General features: G+C 55.1%; 8 protein-coding genes across 8 annotated transcripts; 4 read left to right on the forward strand and 4 right to left on the reverse strand.

The window, feature by feature from the left end:
• Positions 1-366: 366 nt before the first annotated feature.
• Positions 367-2,241, forward strand: IE81DRAFT_324236 (SH3-domain-containing protein). Its single transcript, XM_025514179.1, has 6 exons — positions 367-951; positions 1,034-1,355; positions 1,443-1,770; positions 1,845-1,865; positions 1,958-1,983; positions 2,055-2,241. The coding sequence occupies exons 1-6, from the start codon at positions 861-863 to the stop codon at positions 2,095-2,097; spliced, it is 831 nt and encodes a 276-aa protein (XP_025368904.1). The 5' UTR covers positions 367-860; the 3' UTR covers positions 2,098-2,241.
• A 221-nt stretch (positions 2,242-2,462) lies between these two features.
• On the reverse strand, positions 2,463-3,487 carry IE81DRAFT_158235 (hypothetical protein). The gene is made up of 3 exons (XM_025510507.1): positions 3,446-3,487; positions 3,120-3,358; positions 2,463-3,043 (listed from the first exon to the last, which is right to left on the reverse strand). Exons 2-3 carry the CDS (start codon positions 3,275-3,277, stop codon positions 2,536-2,538), a joined length of 666 nt encoding a protein of 221 aa, XP_025368905.1. The 5' UTR covers positions 3,278-3,358; positions 3,446-3,487; the 3' UTR covers positions 2,463-2,535.
• A 2,335-nt stretch (positions 3,488-5,822) lies between these two features.
• IE81DRAFT_324240 (hypothetical protein) lies at positions 5,823-8,300 on the forward strand. Its single transcript, XM_025514180.1, has 4 exons — positions 5,823-6,234; positions 6,935-7,082; positions 7,187-7,205; positions 7,278-8,300. Exons 1-4 carry the CDS (start codon positions 6,179-6,181, stop codon positions 8,087-8,089), a joined length of 1,035 nt encoding a protein of 344 aa, XP_025368906.1. The 5' UTR covers positions 5,823-6,178; the 3' UTR covers positions 8,090-8,300.
• Positions 8,301-8,409: 109 nt separating this feature from the next.
• On the reverse strand, positions 8,410-10,259 carry IE81DRAFT_314753 (mitochondrial carrier; the record flags this gene model as incomplete). The annotated part of the gene is made up of 5 exons (XM_025512512.1): positions 10,186-10,259; positions 9,831-10,053; positions 9,564-9,732; positions 8,925-9,416; positions 8,410-8,819 (listed from the first exon to the last, which is right to left on the reverse strand). The coding sequence occupies exons 2-5, from the start codon at positions 9,843-9,845 to the stop codon at positions 8,410-8,412; spliced, it is 1,086 nt and encodes a 361-aa protein (XP_025368907.1). The 5' UTR covers positions 9,846-10,053; positions 10,186-10,259.
• Positions 10,260-11,149: 890 nt separating this feature from the next.
• Positions 11,150-12,911, forward strand: IE81DRAFT_291435 (PLP-dependent transferase; the record flags this gene model as incomplete). The annotated part of the gene is made up of 3 exons (XM_025511901.1): positions 11,150-12,108; positions 12,204-12,722; positions 12,812-12,911. The coding sequence occupies 3 exons, from the start codon at positions 11,150-11,152 to the stop codon at positions 12,909-12,911; spliced, it is 1,578 nt and encodes a 525-aa protein (XP_025368908.1).
• A 37-nt stretch (positions 12,912-12,948) lies between these two features.
• IE81DRAFT_303242 (Pkinase-domain-containing protein) lies at positions 12,949-17,318 on the reverse strand. Its single transcript, XM_025512272.1, has 8 exons — positions 16,507-17,318; positions 16,321-16,428; positions 16,116-16,232; positions 15,824-16,041; positions 15,653-15,757; positions 15,432-15,586; positions 14,993-15,353; positions 12,949-14,912 (listed from the first exon to the last, which is right to left on the reverse strand). The coding sequence occupies exons 1-8, from the start codon at positions 16,852-16,854 to the stop codon at positions 13,388-13,390; spliced, it is 2,937 nt and encodes a 978-aa protein (XP_025368909.1). The 5' UTR covers positions 16,855-17,318; the 3' UTR covers positions 12,949-13,387.
• An 800-nt stretch (positions 17,319-18,118) lies between these two features.
• IE81DRAFT_324246 (hypothetical protein) lies at positions 18,119-21,019 on the forward strand. Its single transcript, XM_025514181.1, has 2 exons — positions 18,119-19,749; positions 19,851-21,019. The coding sequence occupies exons 1-2, from the start codon at positions 18,468-18,470 to the stop codon at positions 20,804-20,806; spliced, it is 2,238 nt and encodes a 745-aa protein (XP_025368910.1). The 5' UTR covers positions 18,119-18,467; the 3' UTR covers positions 20,807-21,019.
• On the reverse strand, positions 20,922-22,012 carry IE81DRAFT_158447 (hypothetical protein). The gene is made up of 2 exons (XM_025510508.1): positions 21,308-22,012; positions 20,922-21,160 (listed from the first exon to the last, which is right to left on the reverse strand). Exons 1-2 carry the CDS (start codon positions 21,713-21,715, stop codon positions 21,038-21,040), a joined length of 531 nt encoding a protein of 176 aa, XP_025368911.1. The 5' UTR covers positions 21,716-22,012; the 3' UTR covers positions 20,922-21,037.
• Between the last annotated feature and the right edge of the window lie 318 nt (positions 22,013-22,330).

Below are 22,330 nucleotides of genomic sequence, written 5' to 3' on the forward strand. Positions count from 1 at the left end.
AACCCATGGTCGGCGTGTTGCGCGTCCCGTGATTCAAGCAAAGCGGCTTGCGAAGATGCAAATACGACCATCGGCCTTGTACATAAGAGCATCACACACACACACACAACAGCAAGATCAGCGCGTTGAGCGACATCTCAATGCACCGCTCACGTTACCTGTGACGGCTGTCCAGACTTGAGTCAGGAGTTTCTTGAGCAGGCAGACCACGCGCCACGCTCAACGAGTGAATTCTTGATTCAAATGGTGTGGACATTCCGATCACAACAATCATGTGAATCATTGAATCAAAATAACAATCACATGAGATGACGAATGGCCTTCATTTGATCTTGCCTGGTCCGTTTTTCGTCCCTACACCTATACTTTTGCCGCCGGTAAAGAACGCGCAGTCACCCAACCCTTCTTGCCCTTATATACATAGCTCGTCCCATTACGCGCTAAAACAACACCGCCACCGACCCGCATGGGTGCATCACGAGCGCGCCGGCGGGGAGCGTCATGTTGCGTGCATATAGCAGATACAATCATGGGGCGTGAGCAGCAAAGTCACAAGGGTGACGGCGGGTACTCACAACTCGTGACTGTATGACGACCTCGTCGCTAAATTTCTTGACCCCTTCGCTCATCCACGTAGGGTCGCATTCGCGACTCTTCTCGTATGCCTCCCATCACGAACGCTAGAAGATATGATTGATGCCGGGCGGCACCCGTGGCTATTGTAGTTGCACCTACATTTGTGATTCTTGTCAAGAGCTTCCCCGGATCACCTCGGTCTTCATCACTGCGCCATCGCAAGCAGGTCGTGACCGCCTGCTACGGAATCGAGGACATCTGCCAAGCACGCAAAATCGGATAGAATGAGCGCAGCTAACGACTTGCTCGCGCAGCATATCATTGAGCGAATGCTCGCAGATGTAGAAGTGCTGGAGCAAGTTGGCGCCTTGGAGAGTGAGTGGGGCTGAACGACAGTGAATCCAAGCTTCTTCTGTCGAGTTAACACTCACAGGAGCGCTTTGAACTTACTGAGCAGCCGATTCGGCAAGCACCATCAGATCTCAGTTACACCCTCTCTTATCTGACGAAGGCAGTGCAGTGGCCTCCACGGCGACTGCTGTGAGCGCCTTGAGGATCTCTGCAGCTGCCCAAAAGCGCGAGGCTCCACCACCCCCCACATCGGCGTCTTCCGCACCTAAAGATCTCGCCAAAGCTCTCTGGGCTTATCCTGGAGAAGATAGCGATGAATTGAGCTTTGGCGTTAATGACACCATAGTGGTGACGGAAAGAACGAGTTCCGACTGGTGGAAAGGCCACGTGCAAGGCAGTCCTGCTGTCGTCGGATTGTTCCCCAGCAAGTGAGTAGACTCGACTTGGCCGCACGGCAGCCCTGCAGCGCTGCGCAGGAGGCAGCTGAGCAAAGGTGCATTCGCTCTTGCGTGCAGCTACGTCGAGGTCATTGCGTCTTCCCCAGCACCTGCGCGGGCCGTTCCTCCAGCATATCGAGCAAGCGTCTCCTCCTCCTCCTCAGCAGTCGCCTCCTCCGAGAAATCTAGCTCCTCCGCACAAGCGTCCAACGGCGAAAGGTTATCGACCATCGGTCCGCCTAAATGGAAGCCTGGAGTGAGCCGTTGGAGCTCGGGAGCAGCGCAGCCGGAACGAGCTGTCAGTCCCTACTCTACTCCTGCCGGACCCTCGGCTCCTCCACCGCCCGTTAATCCTAACGCTCCGACACCTGAAGATCCGGCCATCGCACAAGCCAAGAGAGATAGGGTGCGTGTGGCTCAGAGCTTGGCGTTGGTCGATTCAGAGCTGAAGGCTAACGGCTCGATCATTTGGAATCTTAGTTCAAGGGCATCGGTAACAAGGTCAGTTGCAATTGCCCGACAGAGATTCGTCTCCGGTTTCTGCCTCAATACAGCGCTGACGTCCAGTTCCCAATTCACCGTGCCTCTCGCAGGTGGGCGATAGCGCCGTCCGCGGCTTGTGAGTTCCCTAATTGCTGCCTATTTCGAGACTACTGCTGACTCGTACTGGCACTTCGATCTGCCCCTCAGCGGTTTTGGTCTCGGTGCAGGCATGGCAGGCAAGATTCTTTGAAGCGGTTCTCACGCTTCTTGTCAAGACACACATCTCTGATGAGTTCAAAAATTGGTTCATTGCATTCACTTTGCGGCTCGACAATCTTCCAGTTCTGTTTGATGAAGTGTCTGTGCCTCGCAAACCCTCCTGTCGATACGCTCGGAGCTATTTCAGTGCTGACTTTTAGAGAAGTCTGGCGGTCAGTGCCCAGCGCTGTCTTTGCAGTCTCGCCTCGCGGAAGGCGGGCTTGTCACATTGTCCCTGTGTGTTCTTGGGTCTTTTTTCTTCTTCCTTTCTTTCTTCCTTTCTGAGATTGCGTTGCTGAAATTCGGGATGCGGAAAGGCTTCGTTGCGGTGCCTTGACGCCGTGTGCGAAACGAGTCGCAGTGATGCAGCATGGTCGTAATGATGCATTTGGTGGCCGTCTCGCAAAGAGTCAGGTGACAGTGATCTGACCTACTCCCAGCCGGAGAGACCATCGTCGGCACCAGACAGGACGCCTTCTGCGCTGGCTTCGCCGTCGTCCGCATCAGCATACTCCTCCTCATCGTCGACGTGCTTGGCATGAGGTTTACGGTCGATGGTGAGTGGAGTCAGGAGGTCTACCACCTCTTTCACGTTCGAGTCGACATCGTTCGAGTTGTCTGGCGATTGATGGCCCGATTCACCATTCTCTTGATCGTTGGCTTCTTCACCCCATCCATCGTCAGCGTGGTCACCCTGATCCGCGCCTTCTTCAACGTTAGGCTGCTCCGCCTTCTCTTGAGGGGTGTTCCACTTCTCAGTGCCTCCATAGGGCACATCGTCGTCTGCAACGATGCGAGGGGGACGATTGCGACGATTACCATAGCCCGAATCTTGAGTCTTGGTGGCAAAACCATTGACGTCCTCCGAGCCGTTGAAGCTCATGTATCCGTGATCTCCAGCAGCGCTCAGACCAAAACGAGCTGGTGCCGGTTGTGAGCTGACAAAGATAAGGTGAAGTAGCCCGAGGGTCAGCGAATGAGATGGCAGGAACACGCGGTCAAGAGGATCTTCACCAGTCAGCAATGAAATGACCTGGGTCTCCACATCGGAAACATGCGCGACCGCCTCCACCTCCCCCTCCCCCTTGCGGTCCATCGTTGCCGTATCGATCGCTGTCGCCTTGATCGTAGCCGCCTTCATTGTGGTTGCGTGGTGCACCCCACTGGCGCATATTGCTGGCGTAGCCACCGTCTTGACCATAACCGCCATTCTCTCCTCCGCCTCCATTGAACGACTCAGGGCATTCACGTGCCTGTTCATGGAGGTTTTGGAGGGTTCGGTGTCTCTGATCAGTCGTTAGGATTAAGGCTGTCGAGCACCGTACACCCACAGCACTCACGAAGTGTCCGGGCTGTACAAACGTCGTGACAAGGCAAGGTCATGCTTTGGCTTTCTCATGTCTGAATGCGGCTCGATGAACCAGCGCACAATGACTGACCTCTCCGCACTGCGAAGACGAGGAAAGGCAGAATACGTTGAGTCATCGCACGTTGAGCGCATCCGGGGCGCTTCAATGTACCTTGTAACAGTTCCTGACGACCGGTGGTTGAGGGCACTGCGATTTTCAAGAGATCAGCCACCTTTGGGGCTCTAAAATGCGGAAAGCCCAGGCACCACTTACTTCGCCTTTCCAATGGCCGTCCTAGCAAAGGGTTGGTGAGGTACCGCAGTTTGACGAATAGACTTTCAGGGCTTGACCGCTGCATCGGGAGCCGAGAGCGCACATACCTCTCCGCAATCTAACCCGTCCCGAGGAGACGGTCCTTGTCAGCTCTTTAGTCTTAGCTATCAAGTAGACGTAGCAGTCTAGCCCACTCACTGAAGCTGATCACCAGGTGTGCGCGGATGTCAATTAGAGATAGAGAGGTCGACAAGTACTTAGCGTTGATGACCTGGCTCTTGTGGCGGATGAAACCCTCGTCAGCAGTGTGTACATACCAAGACATCGTCAACAGATCCCGGCGAGCGGCCAGCAGCTGGCTCAGCAGGTGCTTTCCAATGGTGCAGAAGGCGCTGGCGAGCGGCACCTAGTGATGGGGGTGAAGTGAGTGCTAAAGTTAGGAAAAAAAGCTGAGGGTCAAGCGTGAGCACACAAGTATAGTAGCTATCACAAGCAAGACTGTTGTGTGCGCCCGCAAATCAGAAGAGGGCAAAGGTAGAAGAGTGTATCCCAGCGGGCATGATGAGCGTCCCAGTCCAGACTACGCGGCTCCATCTTCGAGTGTTGGCTGTGACTGATGTTGACCTTGTTCGCTCTTACGTCAACTCACCACAGAGAGAACAATTTTGCCAGCGAATTGCTGTACTCAAGGCTGCCATGACACGCCGCGGTCAGCAGTCTGAGTCTGTGAGTCTTGATTGCTGCATGGATCCTCGATCGTGAAGCTGCAGTCACGAGTGGCTTCATAGTAATCACACTCTTGACTCTCGTCCATCCGCGTGGTTGTTTACAGCACAGTCATGAGTGTTTGACCATTTGTCTCAGAGTGGGGACGACCGCGGGGCGCAAGACAGCTTCCGAAACAGATGGGGTTCTCTTGACCACGGCACGCGCCGCGCTGGTATCGCTGCAGAGCGCACCGCCTGCGTTACACGAGGATGTATGCCACACGCGTACGAGATGTCGATCCTGATTATTGAAGCTCTGAACTTTGACGACCCATGAATTTCATTGTTCAAGCTTCGTGTGATTGCATCTCGCGGCCTCAATCGAGCATCGATTCTTGATGTCTGACCGAGACTCAAATCATGCTGCTGCTATCAGCAACGCTTGATTGCTTCTCATCAATGTGCGTGTGTATCAATTGGTTGCTCAAGGGCGAAAGTCGTTTCCTCGGGCAAAATGTCGAGTCTGGCGAGTGAGCGTATGCAGTCCTTCAGTCAATGAGTGTGCGTCCGATGCCATGATTTAGCATTCCTGATCGAGCAGTCCCGCTGCGTATTGAGGCTTCCTGTAAGGCTTCTTTTGCGAGATCTCCACGCAGCAGAACCCCTAAGAGTCGGAGGATCGCAATAGTCGCAGGTCTGACTCCAAAGTCACGAAGCATGTGGGCCAATTGCGCGGCGCGATCTTGCATCCTTAATTGATGCTTGATTCAACATTGCACCTTGCACCGTTGCGTGTCTGCCATAGTAAGTAGTCGTGAAGGGAATTCTTGATTCGTGATTAGGTACCGTATACATAAATCATGTGCGTCGTCCTGCCGTGCTTCCCCCAAGAGTCGGCGGATGCATGCGTGGACTTGTGCTGACGGTGCTGTTGATTCAGCATCTGCTCCGTCGTTATGTATGAGATGCAAGATGTTATGCTTGCGCCCACCATAACATATCCTCCTCAATCTTGTAGCTGAGTGAATGTTGAATTGAACATACATGTACGGTAGCGTACAGTCTTAAGTATGTGCAATTCTGTGAGAGGCGTTGTCCATCGCTGCGCACGCGGTCATGCAGCCAGCTGCCCATAGGCGCCCCAACCTTCCTTGCTGCCGTCCACATAGCTGACCTCAGGGCTGATGCAGGCAGGACACGATGCTGTCGCGCGGCGCATGCTGCTGCTCGCCTGCTCGCATACGCTGCATGCTGATGGTCGAGCCTCGGCCGCGGACGTGGCGTGATTCACGCGGTTATTGCTTGCTGTGTGCCCGTGCCTGACTCCGCATTCGCCCTTGCCCTGTGGTGGAAAGCTTCCGCTTGCCTTTTGGCCGCAATCTGGGCGCCGATTATAGCGATGCTCTCCTAGCTGTCAGCCAACAGCCTCAACTTCATGCTGGTCGAGTCGTGAGCAAAGCTGCAAAGCACAGCCACCGTCACTCGCGCTTCATACACCCAATCCTCCTTATTTCTCGTTCGCCAAGTACCCGATCCCAGCCTCAAATATCTTGTGCAACACCAGACGGCTCCAGCCCAGACCTACCGAAGCCCCATACCCCTGCGAGACACTGCCTGGTCGAGAACCAAATACGGCGCCAAGTTGGGCACCATCTCCGACGCCGAATCAGAACCTAGAGACACTCTCTGAGCCTCTCGCACTGGCCATCGCTCTCCCATCTTCGCCTTCACAACTGCAAGTAATATGTCAAAGCTTATGCGGAACGGAGTGCCTCGGAAGGATAACGGCGACATCGATTGGTGAGTTCTACGCGAATCGAGCTACGTATAGGTGCTGCATCTTGGGCTCCATCGCCTTGTGGAGGAGCGAGCGTCCATCGTGGTCACACGATTTGTCGAACGGGAACGCCTAAGGGAGGTGCTTGTACTACAGCAGCTCTGTCAGAGGGCTGGGCGGGACGCCGCTGCGGTGGCGGACGAGCTGCGTGCAGGGTGGCACGCGTGTAAGAGCGAAAAGGAACGTGCGTCCACCTTGCACTACCATTTATGCTCATATACGCAGTCAGCGGGCCGGATGCGCCCACCATGGCACGTCCAAAGGCTTTGAAGGCAAGCTAGGCTTTGATGCAGATTGTCAAGCGTCAAGCGTCGATTGTCAATATCGTTGCGAAGCTGCAATCCAACGAGCGTTGGCACAGAATCGTCGAGGTTCATGCCATTTTACATGGGGTGTTATGGCGCCGCGCTGGAGCGTCAGTGGCGGTGCGGGTGCGACGTGGAATCTTCGGCTCGTCGCTCGCGCCTCTCTCATATACTGGAGGAGAAAGCGCGCAGGCGTAGGGATATTCATCTCATATCAGCGACAGCTCTTTTGACGATGCTCGCGAGGCTCCCTTCGTGCTTTTCTTACTTTGCTCTTTTCGAACACTGCTGACCTGTAATTCCATTCACGTCTGCCCATCATGCGCTGGGACCCAAATGAATTCGTCGACTCCCACAGGACACCAAGGCGACACCATGGATGGACTGGGTTTATCATGGTTCTTGGCTTCCTTTTCCCTCCTCTTGCTGTATGCGCGCGCTTTGGGGTTGGAACAGACTTCTTCATCAACCTATTCCTGACGATTTGTGGCTACTTTCCGGGACACGTGAGTCTGGGAGCTGCGTACTGGGGACCGGCAAAGGGCTCACACCCCGCGTTGCCTGCGAAATACTCACGTCTGACTTGACTGATACGCTCTCACCATCGCAGGGCCACAACTTTTTTGTCCGTGAGTGCTATAGCGTTAGGCAAGCGTGATCAAGCTCGGTGTCACTCATTCCGTGGTCTGATGCCGTTGCAGAGAACATTCGCAATAACGACAATCATCCCAACCGAACGCCAAAGTGGGCGAAGCGATACGGGCTCGTCGACGATGCCTACGACAAAAGGCGCGCCAAGAAGCGTGCGTGGACCGGCAGGTACAACGACCAGCTCTCAGAAAGGCGCATGTACGATGACAATGGCAACCCCACAACCTACGATTACGATCACCGGTTTGAGGATGGCGATGCTGGAGGTGCGCAGCGCAGAGCAGCAGCCGCTGCTGCCAGACGTCAGAATGCGTTGGATGGAGAGCAATTTTACGGGGAGGACGCCCAACAGCAGAAGAGAAATGAGTGGGACGGTGATGCCTACGATAGGCAACGTAATGGGAGCAACGCTTCCCTTGGTGCCGGAGATGACGGGCTTTTGCCAGGAGCGGGAGAAGCGGCCAGGCGCAAAGCGAAGAAGAAGTCCGCTCTTCGAGGCAGGGGTGGCAAGAAGGACAGGCACGCTCGCACCGACGATATCATGGGCACCCCTGCCGACGAGTACGGCGCAGGGTCTAATGAGTACTCTGGAGATGTCAACGCGGACCCTCTCAGCCATGACCTGTACGGTGGAGGGGGAGGAGGCGCCAGCAGGCGTGCGAACGGCAGACGACCGGATAGCCTGGCGGACAGTCTCGACGATGAGGGTCCCGAAGATCCAGTCGCAAATTATGGTCGCTCTGCTGCTCCAAATGCGAGAAGCGTCGCCTCTAAACGTCTGCCGGACGCGCCGACACACCAGCCTGCATCCCAACCGCGGCAGAGAGAACACGACATCATGGCTGCCAACCACGAGTTCTAGCTGGCTTCTCTTTGCTCAATCGCAGCTTACGTGGAAACGCTTTCAGGTTGCAAAGACTGCAACTACCCATCGCACAGGTGTTACTTCGAGCTCTCTGTCTTTGACAACTGCATTCTTGCACATGACGATTGTATTTGTACTCGCCGTACGGGCAGGCTCGGCTTGCTTCCGTGGCGAGAGGACCTTTCGAATGCCACGAGACTTAGTCCAACAAGCAGCGCTGCCTGGCAAGCAGTCGCCTTTCAGATTGTTATCGCCATTGACATGATTCCAAGAGGTGTGTTGGTGATGAACAAAGAACGATCACAGACTCGTCTGGTCTATGAAGATCTGAAGACGCCAGTCCTTTGCTCTATGGTCTCTTCCACTTCCTCCACCAAACCCTCCACTTTCCATTTTGCGCTATCCATCCACCATTCTCTGCCAGCTTCGTAAGCGCCGAGATAGAGACCTGCGCCGAGGGCAGTCCAAGCCATGCGGAGTGCGCCCCCTTTGAACAGAGCTGTTGCACCTTCTTCCCTAGCTATGGTAATGACCGACCGAACGATACCTTGCGTCGAGCTTGTTGAACTCTTGGAGGCGGAAGTGGTGGAAGAGGATTCGGAAGAGAGCATGATGCGCGTCTTTACGACGTCTATGGGCGTGGTGATCCATGCGGCCGCGCTGCCTGCTACCGCAGCGCTTGCTCCGCTGACCAATCCAGCTTTGAGATAGTAAGAATTTGCGGCTGCTCTTCTTCTTTTTGCCTCTGCTTCTTCTCGAGCGGAGGATCCCGCAAGATGTGGATCGAGCGATTTGGCTTGTTCCAACTGTCGGAAAGCTCGCGCACGAGCACGTTCTCGGTCCTTGTCGGCCTGCTCGAATCGCTCGGAAGCGTGGCTGACCTCTTGCAGAGGTGCTGATCTGATGCCGCTACCATTGCGCCCTTTGCCTCTAGAAGGTAAGCCAAACCTCCTCGTCAACTTTTCCTTTGTCCACTCGTAGATTGGAAATTGCAAAGTTGTGAAGGGAAGGTTTCTACCCGCCAGAGCTTTGTAGCTTCTCCACATCACGACGGACCTCTCTTTGAGCGTGCTCTTGATCGCTCGAGTGCTTGCGCTTACCGTGGAAGATAGGCTGCCCTGCACTGACACTTGTCGCCTTTGCTTGATCATCTCGGCAGGCGCAAGCAGTGCGCAAGACGAGAGCTCCGCCATGGCTGAAGAGGTACCGTGCGCCAAGGCTTGGGCATTGCTGTTCGCGATGGAAGTGTACTGCCCTATCAAGGGCACATCTGCGGAAGTCAAAGCCGACTTGGATTCTTCGTAGATCGTGAAGAATAGTCCCGCTTTGCGAATTTCAAAACGTGGATGAAGAACAAGTCTCAGCGCGCGCGCGATCGCTCTCTCTCTCTCCCCCCCCCCCCCCCCCCCCCCCCCCCTCCCCCTCCCTCTTTTCTTTCTTAGAGGGGCTACATTTGTCAACTGTTGCTCACCACTAGGTAGGGTGACGACTATGATCGGTCCCAACCCTTGCCAAAGCCCCTTGTAGAACCCACGATTGTTCGGGAAACGTGTGGCGCGATCAGGAGCTTGCACGCGAGTCTTGATGGTGTCCAAGGGAAAGATCAGGATGTCTACGAAGAACGCGGCCAGAGCGCCGGGCTTGGTTGGGGGTGAGGTTGGTCACATGGTCAGCACCGAGCGCTTTGTGAGACCGTTGCTGCGGGCTTCATGTCTAAGCGCGATTGATGTTGACTCACGACGATGGTGTCCATCGTGCCAACCTTGCCTGCTCGACTTCTTTGGAGACCACTTCTGCTGCGCGGCCCGCAGCATCTACTGCTCCTCTGTACCTATCCTATCACTTTGCACTGATTCTAAGATGTCAAATTTTCGCGACTGAGAAGCTTTCTAATCCAGTGAAGGCCACCTTGACGTCAAATTCGGCCAGCTCGCGCGTCTCTGAAAAAGCTCTTCTCCGCGCTTCATTGAGTGTGGGTCGAGTGAGACCGGTGTGGAAGAGTTATTTGCGTGCAGAAGCAAGAGCCACGATCCTGATGAGATGAATTCGGATTTGGCAACGCGCATCTTCGGATCGAATCACGCCTCACTTACAAGTAGCATCAGATCAAGCCTCGGACTCAATAGCTGTATATATGTGACAAGTGCTCACAATTCCCCGAGAGCTGGGAAAGCCGACACGACTCTGACGTAACAATCACCAATCTAAATTTATCAGGACAGTCACGAGTCTGTTGTCGATCTGCAGCTGCATCAGAGACGCGCGAGCGTGCCCTTTTGGTGCTGACGGCGAGACCTTTTAGCGCGACATTAAGATACTGGAGACCCTGACTTATTGGCAGTCACGAATCGAGTCGTAATGAAGAATTCAATTCAATGCGAATTTCTTCGCCCACTGCTGAGCTTTGAAAGCGCATCAGCTATTCGAGTCTCGTGCTTCAACAGACGAAGGTGCTGGAGAAGTCGTCCCTTTACATCTACGCTTGGACTCGTGACTTGCGGTTTGACTGTACCCTTTTACCCTGACCACACCTTTGCAGGCAATTGCATGGCTGCATCGGTATGCCACGCAAGCTTTGCATGTGAGTCGTTCAGTCACAGTCAAAGTCGTGACTCGTGACTCGTGAGCCGTGAGCGCGCAGCCAGACTCGTGACTGCAGGCGAGGTGGGTTTTCAGCGATCGCGATTAACATCTTCCGCTTCAGCCGCGGATCTCCGGTGGAACCAGGAGCGCGCGGCTGCACAAAATCGGCCGGCTGCGCTTTCTCGGTCGTCGTTTTCCTTCGTGCAAGCCGAGTCATTCGTAATTTCTGTCCGTGTGGATGCTGAGACCGAGAATACATCTCCTCTTCACCACCACTCACGCTTGCAAGCCTGACTTGAAGAACAGCAAGGTCGATTGTGTCGAAGAGATCGCATATCGATACGCGGGGTTGAAGCGACGAGGATGGCACCTGTCAGCATCGATGCTGAGCAGCCCAAGAATGGCGCAGCCGTGGAAAAGGCGGAAGTAGCCAAGGCAGATGCCAAAGTATCGTATGCAAAAGCGGAAGCATCAATGAGCGCGTCAGAAGAGGCAGAGAAGTACTTGAGCCGATTGTCGGCGCTGACGATCGAATGGATCAAGAGAGGAGAACAGTCGGACAGTCTGGTCAGTCGATGGGCGTCCAGCTCACAATTGCGCGACAATGTGACTCTTGACCTCTCCGAAGAAGCTCAATCTGAAGATGCGCTGTTCGACAATATGCGAAGCATCCTCGACAACAGCATCAACCCCTACACTGGAAGATTTTTGGACAAGCTATACTCCGCTCCTAGACCAATAGGCTTAGCAGCTGAAAATTTGCTCTCGACTCTGAATGCTAACGGGCACGTCATGTCCGCATCTCCCATGCTTTGCCTGGCCGAAGAGACGTGCGTTGCAGGTCTAGCAAAGCTCTGCGGCTGGAATGCGGAAGAAGCGGACGGACTCACCATGCCTGGAGGCTCTTCCTCCAACACTTTGGCTATGCAAACAGCGTTACAGAACAGGTTTCCAGCTTTCAGAAAGCAAGGGATGCTGGGCATCATGAAGGACTTGATGCGCGAAGGAACGGAGATCAATGCTTGTCGACCTTTGCTCTTCACCTCTGCTCAGTCCCACTACTCGCTTGACAAAGCTGCGATGGGATGTGGGCTGGGGTTGGAAAGCGTGGTCAAGGTGCCCTGTGATGCTCAGGGCAGGATGGATGTAGCAGCACTGGAAAGGCTCATTATTGCAGCGAAAGACGGTGATGCTGCACCACCAGAGCGTAGGGGTGTCCCCTTCTTCGTCAACGCTACCTCGGGCAGTACCGTATTGGGGTCATTCGACAACTTGCAAGCCATCTCTGAGGTCTGCCAAAGGTACCGGCTTTGGCTTCATGTCGATGGAAGCTGGGGAGGTCCCGTTCTCTTCTCTGAAAAATGGGCCAAGTTGATGAGTGGGATCGACAAGTGCGATTCGCTCGCGATCAATCCTCACAAGGTCTTGAACGCGTGAGCAGAGTCTTGGGTTTGTTGAACCACTGCCAAAGTCCGTTGCTCATAAACAACATTGATCTTCGTTCGCCTCTTTGACGAGCACCGTTCAGACCATTGCAGTGTAGCTTTGCAGTGTTCAAAAGAGGGTCATCCCTCGAGGCAAATTCGCTCGACGCTGGTTACCTGTTCCACACCGATTCGCAAGTAGGGATAGAGTCCACCTCTCGATCGCGTCATTTGGCTCGTCGAGAAAATCCAGGTGCCTTGGCGTATGGCTGTGGGAGGAGGGGGGATGCGCTCAAACTGTACTTGCTTTGGAACAGGTACGGTCGAAGAGGGCTGGGCGAGCATGTGGATAGAGGTTTCGAGCTGGCTCAAAGAGTCGCCGATCTGACTTCTTCGGAAAAGTACAAGCACACATTGGAATCGGGCCCCAGGCCCGATCCGCTTTTCCTGCAGGTCTGCTTCAGACCTACCACATCTCTAGAAGAATTTCGCCGTCTGCGAAAGGATGAACAAATCGAGGCGCTTTCGAAGTGCACGCGACATGTTCATGCAACTTTGCGCCAGAGAAGAAGGTTTGCGGTAGACTTTGCTCCACTGCCTGGAGAAATCGGCGAGTTCATTAGGTGAGTGGATGTGCTTGAGGAGCGAGACGAGGCGCAAGACGGCCCATTATCTTACCCTTCACACACACACACACACTCTCGGTATCCAGGCTCGTCGTACACCCCCAGACGAGCTTCACAGACCTCGCGGACCTCGTGCAGGACATTGCTATCATCGGTGCAGAGTACTTCCGCACCACCTTTGGCTAATCATCACATCGCATCCTAATTGCACTACTACTTTCGCAAGACAGCCGCTTTAAGATCATATGGAAATTGCAATTGCAGAAGGGCTCTTCTTTCGTCAGAAAAAGGAGGTCTGTGAAAGATCCATCTAGAGTTCTGGTGGTGAGAGTCGTCTTGTGCTTGATTGTGGAGTCGTTTGATTCTGATTCTGGGAGTTGGTTCAGGGTGCAGAAATTGCGCGAAGCGCGAGCCTGTGATCGACCAGCTAGCACGGGGCTGCGTCGTCATGCCGGAGCTTTGTGTCGATATCTGTGGAGGCAGGGAGAGATGGAAGAATCACATCGGCAGATGGAGAGAAGCAAAAAACTTTCGAGAGCAAGCTTTGTGGAAACGAATTGAATAGTTGTGGAGGAGACGAGCGAGAAAAGGAGCAATGCTGTAGTGGGCTCGAGATCTGCCGAATAGATTAGGATGATGTGGTGCCGCGTGGAACCGCTTGCTCAGGCACCAGTGATGTGACTACTGGTGGCGGAGCTAGCAACGCTTGCAGTGCTTGCAGTGCGAGTCAGAGCATTGGTCCGTATCGCGCCGCTCGCAGCCGAGGCACCGGCAACACCAGCGGATTGTGTGCCAGCGACGGGAGGCTTGATTGTTCTAGCAGACGGCGCAGCTTTAGGAGCCAAAATTCCATGCATGTACTTCAACTTGCGAATCAAGGTTCTAGCGAACCTCCTATCTGCTGGCTTTGTGCGAGCCAGAGTTGGTTCGGCTCCTTCATTCTGAACCCTCTCTTCATCCTCGGCTTCTCTTGCCGATCGATCGTTGTGCGCAATGGCGATCAGATCCGAGAGAAGCCAGCTTCGCATGCTTGGGCCTCCATCGGCACGCACAACATCGATGGCCGAGACGACGGAGCCTTCGTTGGAGAGGAAGACCTTGATGTGGTCGAAGAAGTTGAATTGGATGATGCCGTTGCTGAGTCGGAAGACGACGGCGTTGGTGGCTCTGTCCCACTTGTGTACGAAAGGCATGCCGCTCTCGGCTTCCACATCGGGATGGAGCAAAGGGTGGTCCATTCCGAGCAGACGCTCGTGAATTTCCGACTCGAAGTGCGCCATGATGCGCCAACGCGTCCTGACCGAGTCAGATTGAGTGGTGTCCCTCGCAGGCTGTTCAGGTAATGGTAATGACTCTCTTCTGAGCTCGCGAGGGCCAGCCCTTCCTTCGTCGGCGGCGTTGCTGGCAGAACTCGTAGGACGTGTGCGAACCGGGTAGTTGAAATCGCAGTATGTGCGATTGTTGTTGTACACCATTGACGAGCCATCTCTGAAGTATGCGCCCAATGACCCATCCGACAGGCCGTATCCAAGGCCGAAGCGGTCCATGTTGTCCAGCCAGCAAAGCACAAAGGCGTGTCGCAAGATTGGACGCTTGAGTCCTTGCGGATCCGCATGGTCCTCGTACAGAGAAACCTCGATGGGGTCGCCCGCCGAGTCGACAGCCTCAAATGGCAAGTCGTCGTCCAAACAGCGGAGCGCGTCGCCGAGATTTTTGACAGTGGCCTCGTATGAAGACAGCTTCTTGCCCGGCTGCTGCACAGCTTGAAGGTGCTGCTCGTATGCTCTGTCGATATCGCCAGCACGAGCTCTACGATTCGCCGACTCTGCACTCGCGGCGCTCACAGCGCTGCCAGCGGCTGCCGTCATGCTCGCCACGAGCCGGGCCTTTTGACCCAGCAAACGCCTCTCGTCCACATCGAGTGCTTCACCATCGTGTCCTTGACGCGAGCGAGGTAACTGTGGAGGTGGCATGCCGCTGCCAGGTCCTGCGTTCTCTTTGTCGACCGTTCGAGCCCGAGTTGAAGCACTGATCTTGTCTCCATTGGGAGCAGCTGTGCCGTGGCCATGTTGGGCTTTGACGTTAAGCTGGCTGAGTTGCTTGGCAAGGCTAGAAACGCCAGTGCGAACGGCCGCATTCGCCGAGGCCCCAGCTCCACCAACCCTGACCAGTGGTTGTCGCCCAGCTCTGTTTGCGTATCGGAGACGTGATGACTATGATTAGCACAATCTTTATCAAGGCTGGCACCGCTCTGCACGTATACGTACTTGAGTAAGGAGGCGATGGGGCTGCCAGGCTGCACAGCTTGATTGATTCTCCTGTTAAGCTTGTCTCGCTCTTCCTCGACGCGTTCCTGTTCTCGCCTCTCCTCCCTGGCAGTACGTCTGACGCTGGCCTGACCATTCTCGTCTACCATGTCGGCATCTTCGTCCACTGGGTCGTCCGCATCGTCGCGGAAGCGAGCAGCAGCCTTGAGACGCTCAAAGTTTTGGCGGGATTCTGCCACCGTCCGAGGCAGGATGATGTCGCTTGGAATGCCCATCGCGGTGCTTTGGGGAACGCCGATAGGCACCGCTCCTACTTGGAACCACGGATGATTCATGATTTGAATAAGGGATGGGCGGTCGGCTACATCGGACCAAAGCGAAAGAAAGTCAGATGTCATCTGCGTCGACTGCAAGCCGAAATCACTCTCCGATCACGTACCGGGGTTACGCGCCAGGATAAGGGTTATGAGGTCGCACGCCTCTTGGCTAATCCTCGCGTCGCTGGGGATCTGATAGTTGCTCGTCCTGATATTGTCGTAGATGCCGTTGACATCGTTGGTCTGAAAAGGAGGCTTTCCGACGAGCAAAGTGTAGCTGCAAAAGTGAAAATGAAGTCAGAGGCTGAAGCGATGCAGACGATCATGAACTACAGAGACTCACAGAATCACACCAACAGACCATACGTCGACCTCGAAGCTGTGTCCTTCGGAGTGAGGATCCTCGATGATCTCAGGTGCAATGTAATTCGGTGTGCCGCACATTGTCCTGTCAGCATGGGATCACAAGAAAAGGTCAGCATTACGTCGTTGTCGGCAGCAGAACCCGACTCACTTTTTGCGCTCGCCCCTGTACTTGAGCAGAGCAGCCAATCCAAAATCACCAATCTTGACGTTCATCCCCTCATCCAGGAAGATATTGCCGAGCTTGAGATCTCGATGGATCACCGAGTTGATGTGCATGTACTGTACCCCGGCAAGGATCTGAATCATGAAGAATCGCGTCTCTGGTTCAGTGTATGCGCCGCGACGTTTGAGAATGTCGTTCATGCTCTGTGCGAATGCGCGGAAGACAGCTGTGAGCGTTCGTTCGCTACCTGGTGCGTAGTCGATGAGCATCAACGCACCCCATTCTTGCAGAGCTCCAGCCTAAAGTACACGTTGTTGTCATCTTCAAACGCTTCTTCGAAGCGCACGATGTTTGGGTGATCCAGAGATCGGTGGATCATGATCTCTGCTAACAGCTGCGTAGTGCGAGGAGAATGCTTGCCACAGAATGAGCAGCCGAAGCCATCGAGCAAGGGTGCAGAGGATTGCATGTACCACGCTCACCTTAGCCTTGTTCTTCTTGCTCTCGATCAAGGCGAGTTTGCTGATTCCTTTGAATGCTCTGCGTGCGCCATGAGCATCCGACATGTCGTACACCCTAGCAAAACCTCCCTGCAAGAGTCGTATTTGGGCATAGAAGATTGCTCAGACATTCGCTACGCCAGGCAACAGCCTCTAGACGTCACTCACCTGACCAAGCACCCTGCCAGATTTCCAAAAAGCGCCCGTTTCATCCATCACTTCCTCGGGGAATTCGGGCATCTGAGTCTTGGTTCTCTTCTTCTCTGCTGCCTTCTTCTTCTTCTTCTTGCTGGGCGAGAGGCCATCTGCCAATTCATCGGGAAGGTCCTCAAGCGGTGCAGGTCCACCTCCGGTTGGCGCTTGAGCTCTACAAGAGCGTGGGGCTTGTTCGGGTCGGACTGTGCGTGGCTGCATCGCGTCCCGAACGCTCCCAGGAGCGTGCCGACTCTCAAATCCTCCCGGCATCATACGCGATGGACCCCCACGAGGAGCGGGCCAGGCTGCTGTCGCTGCCATCGTTTGATACTGTGGATGAGAAAGAGTAGCCGGGGAGGGATGTGCTTGAGCTCTTAGAGGCAGCGATGCGTTATGCAACGGTAATTGGAATGAGGCTTTGCTGGACGAGGTCGGGGCGTGGGTCGTTGGACGACAGGAGAAGATCGTCGATAAGGTGTAAGTTTGATTAGGCGATACTTTTTCCAACTTGAGTGGACCGATGGCGCGCGGCGTGGGCGGCGATTTGTGGTCGGCCGACTGTCGATGGTTGTGGTGGTGGTGGTGCTGGATCGACCTGTAGCAAGGATGTCGATGATGGTCAAGAGCGGCAAGTCAAGTGCTGGGTGCTTGAGTAGTAACCCTGCGTTCAAGTGTCCACTCCCTAAGGGGCGAAAGCAAAGTCAAGCGGTCGAGGTGCACGCCAGAGCAATCGTGGATCGAGAAGTCGACATGCAATGGATCAAATCAAACCTGCTGGATCGTTTTGCATCCTTGCAAGTTCAAGGATAGGAACGCACCAACCATTTACTACTTTCTCTTTTCTCTCGCGTCTCATGTTGACCTGTCCTCTACCGGTACGGTGCGCACGCCAAGCGCGCTGCATGGCGCATCTCACTCGTTCCAAGCTTGGATGCGAGCGGCATTTCACCCACGGTACAGTCACCTCCCGACTGCGAGACGGGCAGGTAGGGGAACGGGCACGCTCGTTCAAACGACCGTCCCCGCCGCGGGCTGAGACGCGCTTCAACCAACACAACACAACACAACACGCGGGCGCGCCGGTGCAGACCTCGCGCATATATCAGCCAGGCACATGCCGTCCCTCCCGCGGCCACAAGCGTGCTTTACGTCATCCCTTCCGCGCCTTATTCTTGCCTCGTCGTGAGCATCGCGTGCACTTGATGGGAGACATGAGAGATGAAATGATGAGCACCTCCATCTGTCCTCAATCTGAATGCTCATCTGTCTCTGATAGCTGACAAACCGCGGTCTCAGAGCGCGAGATGAGCAAGCCCTCGCTCTGCATGGCGGCGGATGCACGCTCAACGGCCTCTGACTGCTGCTCGATCGGCACATCTTTTTGTTCTTGTGGGCCATGCTGGCTGCATATCCTCGACGCGCTGCGAGGTCGCGTGTCGCGAGGCAAGCGCGCCAAAACACGTGACTAAACGGGATCGTGATCGCGAACTCGATCGAGACCAAGGACGACATCATCGTAAGTGCTTGCATGACAGGCATGCAGGATCGAGCTTGACCGCTGAGAGAGGATCGAGAGCGCCGTGCCCTATTCGATCCGATCGGGACATTCTGATTCACGATTCAGATTCACGAATCGCCAGCCCGTGCAAGCGGACACAGGAAGCCGCTCGGCCACCTACATGCCCTAAAGCTTTCACTACCCTGACTTGCTCTTGGTGCGAGCGATGAAGCAGGTCGTCCAAGGCGATCACCTCAACGTTTGACCTGCCTCTGCGCCTGATCACCCAAACATCGCTCGGCGCTCCTCCTCGTCTTCGACACTCGCTAAGCCCTGCGCCCAACGCGCACCTCCACTCAACATGGCAAACTCAAGAGCGGAGCGAGTAGCGGATGGAACAGTCAGTCCCAATCACTCTGTGCGCTCTTCCATCTCCATGCACACTACAGCACGAGGACGAGAGTTGCGAGCGGAGTCACCGAGCCAAGGAGCGGCCGGTGCGTTTGAAGATGAAGATGACGAGGAGGCTGACGCTTTGCGAAGTATTTCGGTGGGTCGAGAGGAAGGAGTGAACGGAGCTGCGTGGGACGAGTCGGATGAGGAGGAAGAGAACGAAGAAGGAGGAGAAGAGGGTCATACGGACTCGGAAGATGAGGGTGCTCCCTTGGCTCTGTCCAGCGGCGGACACCAAGAGCGCAGAAGGATTGTCAGACCAGTCCAGAGCACCAACGGTGAAGATGAAGCGGAGCGGGGTGGCGGAAGAGCCAGAGCAGACTCTTATCTCCAAACGCTCAAACCCTCTTCTACTCGCACGAAGCGCTATTGGAAGTGGCTCACTCACTCCTCACCAGCGCACGCCTCGCTCTCAGCGCCTCACGTCAGCTCCAACTTGTTCGCTGCCTCGCTCCATCCTGCGGTTCTACTCTCCATGCCCTACTACTTCGAGAGAACGGGCATAGCAGCTGGAGTGGGAGGCCTAGTCGTCGTTGCCATTCTTGGAGGTGCGGGCGGTGGCCTCTGGGTCGTGCTCAGCCGCTACGTCAAAGGGTCGACCGTAGAGGCGATCACTGGAGCGAGCTTTGGTAGGCACACGCGCTGGAAAGGTAACCTAGGGCGAGCCTTTTCTGGTATCCTCTTGGCGGTGTATGCGACCGGTGCAGCGGTCATTGCGTACTTTGCGCTTGCCGATCTCTTACTCCAAGTGCTTTTTCACTATTTTCCGTCCGGAAGTGCGCTGCACGATCGGGCGCTAGTCACGCTTCTCATTGGTGGCCTCCTAACCACTCCTTTGGTCGTGTTCCCTCTCGCTAAGCGCACCCTGATTCGATTATCAACCTTCTTCGCCGTCTCGCTCTATCCTGTCATCCTGGCCATAGCGCTGTCGAAAGTCTACACGCTTGCGCCAGACGACTCTCACACACCGCACGACAAGCCAAGTTTGGATCCTCACGACAAAATTCCAAGTTTCAATCCTCTACACGATCCCAGCGTGTGGGCGCCCTACTCTTTGCTGCCTCTTTTGACCCTCTCGAGCAGTCCATTGCAAATTCTGGCGCACAATAGGAGCTTGCGAAGAAGAGGTCTCAGTGGTAGCAATGTCAAGGCTTTCTTGGCCGCCCAAGCTGCCCAAGTGTTCTTCGTGGTTGGCTTCAGTGTCGCTTTCGGCATTGGCGTGGGAACGCAAGGCATCAAAGATCGGATGGGCGTCGACATTCATCGTGAGTTCCTCGTTCTAGTGTCCCACGGACGCTAATGATGGGCGTGCTCAACCCCAAAGATCGCTGCTTCTTCGCATCCCTCCGTCGCGCTATCGCAACAGCTAATCTATTCGCGTCGCTACCGAGGGACGATCATCTCCTCAACTTGGCACGAGGCTTCTTCGTGCTCATCCTCTCTTCGCACTTGGCGCTCTGTCTCGTCACGGCGCGCTCATCCTGGGGCCGATTGCTACGTCTTTTCCGTCTGAATCCTTTGCGCAAACGTCAGGCGCATGCAGCAGCAAGCAACGCAGCGGACCCCTCCCCTCGGTCTTACGCTGCGCTAGAGTCTCAACAACCGACCCGCCCAGCGCGAGCTGCAACTGGGACCGGCGGTAGGTCAACACGGAAGCCGCCACGGGCATGGGGTAAGCTGGCACGCAACGCCTTGGGGGGCTTGATCCTGTGGGGTCTGACGGCCTCCACGGCCTATTTCAGCGGCGTAGGAGGCCTTCGAAGGCGCGAAAAGCAGGGCGAAGAAGCTCGCTTTGTGCACGGCAGCGAGGTATTGGGTCTTTTGGGAGCTGCCGTCGGATTCGTCACCCCTGCCCTGGTTTGGATCATCATCTTCATGCTCAGACAGCCCAGAGCCATCTTGCCACTGGCTGCGGCTAGCCAGTGGAGCAAGAGCGCCGGCGCTTGGTTCATGGGTCCCTTGAGCGTCTTGGCACGCAATCGCGGAAGAGCGCGACAGGGAGAAAGCGAACCTTTATTGAATGGCGAGGCTTCTTCGCAAAGGTACAGGGAGTCTTTGGACACTAGAGGCATTGTACCGCCTTCGGGGCAAGCTTCTGAAGATCACGCAAGCTCGGCTCCGACTTGGCAGAACGAGGCTACGGCCGCTCTTTCGAGCGATGAAGCGACGAGGATTTTGCTGGCTAGAAAGGAACATCAACTGCAGAAAAGGACCAGGAACAGGAGGCTGTACCAGGACATTCTGGTAGTCTTTGGTATTTTGCCGCTTGGCATTGCCCTGATCGTGCTCGGGACCATGGATCTTGCCCATGGTGGTTGGTGAAGTCTTCTCGAGTTCAATGTGGTCGATCGACTCTCTTCTCTTACCTTCGCATTCGCACCATCTGTTTCTTCTCGATTCCGCAACGCGGGTGTATGTTTGCAGCGCCATTTGCTTTGAATTGTGCACTCATCGTGTCCGATCAGTATTCCGAAAGCGGTGCAAAAATTGCGGCCAGGGTTGCAGCGAAGAAATTTCCGGAATGCATCGTGCACAGGAATGAACAGTAGTGCGTCATGCTCGCGATGAGCCTCTGCCTACCCGGCTGGCAAGGACATTGCGGTGCTTCGAAGCTAGCAGCCTTTGCCGCTGCACAAGGAGAAAGAGTGCTCCGAGTGCTAAGAACAGGTCGAGCAGCTGATTATTGCGGATGATCAATAGAGACGCAAATGAGCTACGGGTCATGAAGAGGGACAAATGAAAGCCAGAGATGCGCCCCGTGTCTGCGCTCTGCTCTGTACTCGCAAGTCGCGCACCTGGAGCATTTTGACATTGTGAACTCACCAGAAAGCTGACCCAGCCGTTTCTCGTAGCATCCACATCCCTGCCGCAAGTCTCGTATCCCATCCTCACAAGGGGTGCATGACTGACCCCTCCTTTCTCATCTGCCCGTCTGAATGCGGAGGGATCCAGCTGCGGAATGTTCCAATCGCGCGTGTCTAGCGGTAAGGGATCCTTGATTGTACCAGATGAAGAAGATGAGCCGGTAGAATTGAGGGAAGGCCGAGTGGATGTTGTCGAGGTAACTAGTGCGCACTCGATCGGCCTGCGAGCGCCGTACGGCTCGCACCAAGGCTGATGAATCTGATATGGGATGTAGGGTGAAAGGTTAGATTGATGGTGGAAAAATTGGGCCAAGCGCAGCAAATGTAGACCGGCGAGCTGTAGAGCAGCATCACGCATATAGGACATGCTTGCCTTCGACTTGTCAAGCCCACACTGCAGCCTTGACTAGCACGACACTCACCTCGTCTCTAGGACAAGCGTGACAAGGCCCTGTGGCGAAGCAAGCCCAAGTCCTACCGCTCTGAATCCTAACATCTTTTGCCAGATCCACAACCGACTGATCGCCTTTATGAAAACTCTCCGGATTAGGGCCTCCTTTGCCTTTGCCTTTGTTGAGGGAAGCGGGCCAAATGGGCCAAGGACCTGCCCAATTCCTCGTCGGTACTGCTCCACCCGTTTGACTAGACCACGCCGCACCGTTTCCGAGATGTAGAGGAAGGGCAGAACGATCGTCCGGATCTATGTCGGAAGGTGAGACCCAACCTTTGCCCCACCTTTCGGACCCCACCGGTCGAGACATGTCGAGATCGTCGGGGTGGTGCGAGAAGGTGCACGAGGTCGGATCTGAATGGTATTCCTTGTGAGAAGGAGGATCACAGATGTGCAGCCGAGGTGGCACGTTTAGCTCGAGAAGGTAATCGGCTTGCTTGTGCCCCCTGTCCGCTTTTGTTGCTGGGATAGATGTCCTATTGATTGTGAGTTGGAAGTTAGTCAGGGAGAATGGTCGGCGGTGTATTCAGC

Source organism: Ceraceosorus guamensis (assembly GCF_003144195.1).
Source record: "Ceraceosorus guamensis strain MCA 4658 unplaced genomic scaffold IE81scaffold_38, whole genome shotgun sequence".
Classification (NCBI taxonomy): Eukaryota; Fungi; Basidiomycota; class Exobasidiomycetes; order Ceraceosorales; family Ceraceosoraceae; genus Ceraceosorus; species Ceraceosorus guamensis.